General features: G+C 44.6%; 1 protein-coding gene across 1 annotated transcript; it reads left to right on the top strand.

Moving 5' to 3' along the window:
• Positions 1-6: 6 nt before the first annotated feature.
• LOC113942295 lies at positions 7-1,935 on the top strand (the record flags this gene model as incomplete). The annotated part of the gene is made up of 1 exon (XM_027633425.1): positions 7-1,935. A coding segment is annotated over one exon (1,929 nt), but the record flags the coding sequence as incomplete, so codon positions are not given.
• Between the last annotated feature and the right edge of the window lie 8 nt (positions 1,936-1,943).

The following is a 1,943-nucleotide window of genomic DNA, read 5'->3' as shown; positions in this document are numbered from 1 at the left end:
GAGGCAAAAATTTGGGAGTTCTTGCATTCAGCCTTGAGTCCTTTCCTTGAGAACAGCAACAATGGTGACAGGACCCTCCAGAACTGCTCTTTTGAAAACATGCTCCACATAGCACTTGAGATGCTGTTTGAAAATGCCACTCTAAGGGAGTCCTTAGCCAGGAGCCCCTGCAAGGCCCTCTTTGATTCCATGGGCATGGAGGGTGGAACAGTGCACAATGACAGCTTTGCCAAAGTGTTCCAGCTTGCCATAAGAAACCTGAAACTGTCTCCAGAGTTTTCTGCTCTCTACAAGAACAGCAGTGAACGCTTCTCCAAGGAGCTGTCGTGCATCACCCAATCTCTGCATTTTTCTCTGAGTTTCCTTTCCAAATTAAACCTTGTGTCTGAGCTGGAAAACTCTTGGGTGCAGGAGAAGGCGAAAGCTCTGACTGCTGTCACGGAGGGGCTGCTGCAGAGTAATGTCTCCTGCCCCATCCCAGTCCAAGATGTGCTCCCATCTCAGCTTTTGAGCCTGCTGATTCCTGCCATGCTGAGTGAAACAGTACTGGACTCCCTAAATTTCTCTGACAGCTCAGCAGACTGGCATAGACTGCCTGTGTTCTCCTATCTGTTACCTGCTGCTTCCGTGAGGAACAGCAGCATGTATGAAGTGCTCCGGGTGGGCAGAGATGCCTCCATGCAGTCCGAGTGGGGACATTTCTCGCGGCTGTGGCGCGTCACTGGCAACGTGCTGACCTCCAAATGGAACCTAACAGAAGTGGGTGAATATGTGAAACTCCTGGAAGTTATGAAGAAAGCTCTAATCCTTGTGGACTTTGGAGTAGCTCCTGGAAGAACATTAGTACGTCAGATCTTTCGTCATTCCAGTGAAGGAATGGAATCCTCAGATCTGAATGACTTGTATGGTTCATCAAAACTCTTTTTCAATTCAACTTCTTCCATGGATAGCACGCTGGACTTTGAAAGAATATTTCAAGAAATACTTCCTCTGTATGAAGGTGGTGGTGAAGAATTCTTGTACTCTAATCCCTATGGAAAAGAAAATCAGGATGTTCTGACTATGGCTGCAGTGATTTGGAATGAGATAATTTCAAACAGGACTCATTTTAATACAGAGGATGCATGGGAGGTTATCAAAATGATTGCACTTGATGCAATCTCGCTTGAAGACATTGAAAATTATCTCAGCACAGATGAAAAGGTGTCATCATTATTTTCTGACTTCTTGTTGGCCCCTGGAAAGTCTGAAAATTTTGCAGAACACCTCTTGTCCCTTGAGCAACTTCTTGGTGTCATGGCAGAGGTGAATACCAGTGATCATTATCTGCTGATCTCTTCTTTGTCTAAGCTAATGCAGATACTCCTTGATTTCCCTCATTTAAGGCAGAGAAATGAACTGCAGGCTTTCTGGCAAATTGCTGAAAGTCTCCAGTCTGTCAACTGGAATAGTACAGACAATCTCACTCCCCAGTCATTTTTGGACATGCTGCAAAATCAGTTAAATACTGTGGAAAAGTACTCCAGTTTTCCCTTTGGTGAGGAACTGAAGGAGCTGCTAAACTTTGCATCCTCCATGCTTGAGCTGTATGGGGAAGAGCACTCCAGAGGAACCAACATCTCCATGTACTTGCAGGCCATGCAAAGGAGTATCTCAATTTTAAAAGGTTTGCAGAAAAGGTATAATATCAGTGAGCTTGAAATTATCATCCTATTATTTGATACTTACAGTAACTATACCCAGAGACTGATTGAAATTGGGAGAGCAGGGCTGAAAGTTCTGCATGACACCAACTCAAACAAAACATTTGCAGAAAAAATGGACATTGTCTATGATTTCTCACACTTGCTGTTGCAGGAGTTCAGCCAGTCTTCCCTACAGCCCAGTGCTTCTCTAGAGGCAAAAATTTGGGAGTTCTTGCATTCAGCCTTGAGTCCTTTCCT

The sequence above is a fragment of the Corapipo altera genome, unplaced genomic scaffold (assembly GCF_003945725.1).
Source record: "Corapipo altera isolate COAL_440 unplaced genomic scaffold, ASM394572v1 87047, whole genome shotgun sequence".
In the NCBI taxonomy this organism is placed as follows: Eukaryota; Metazoa; Chordata; class Aves; order Passeriformes; family Pipridae; genus Corapipo; species Corapipo altera.
This window is presented reverse-complemented; position numbering and strand designations above follow the sequence as displayed.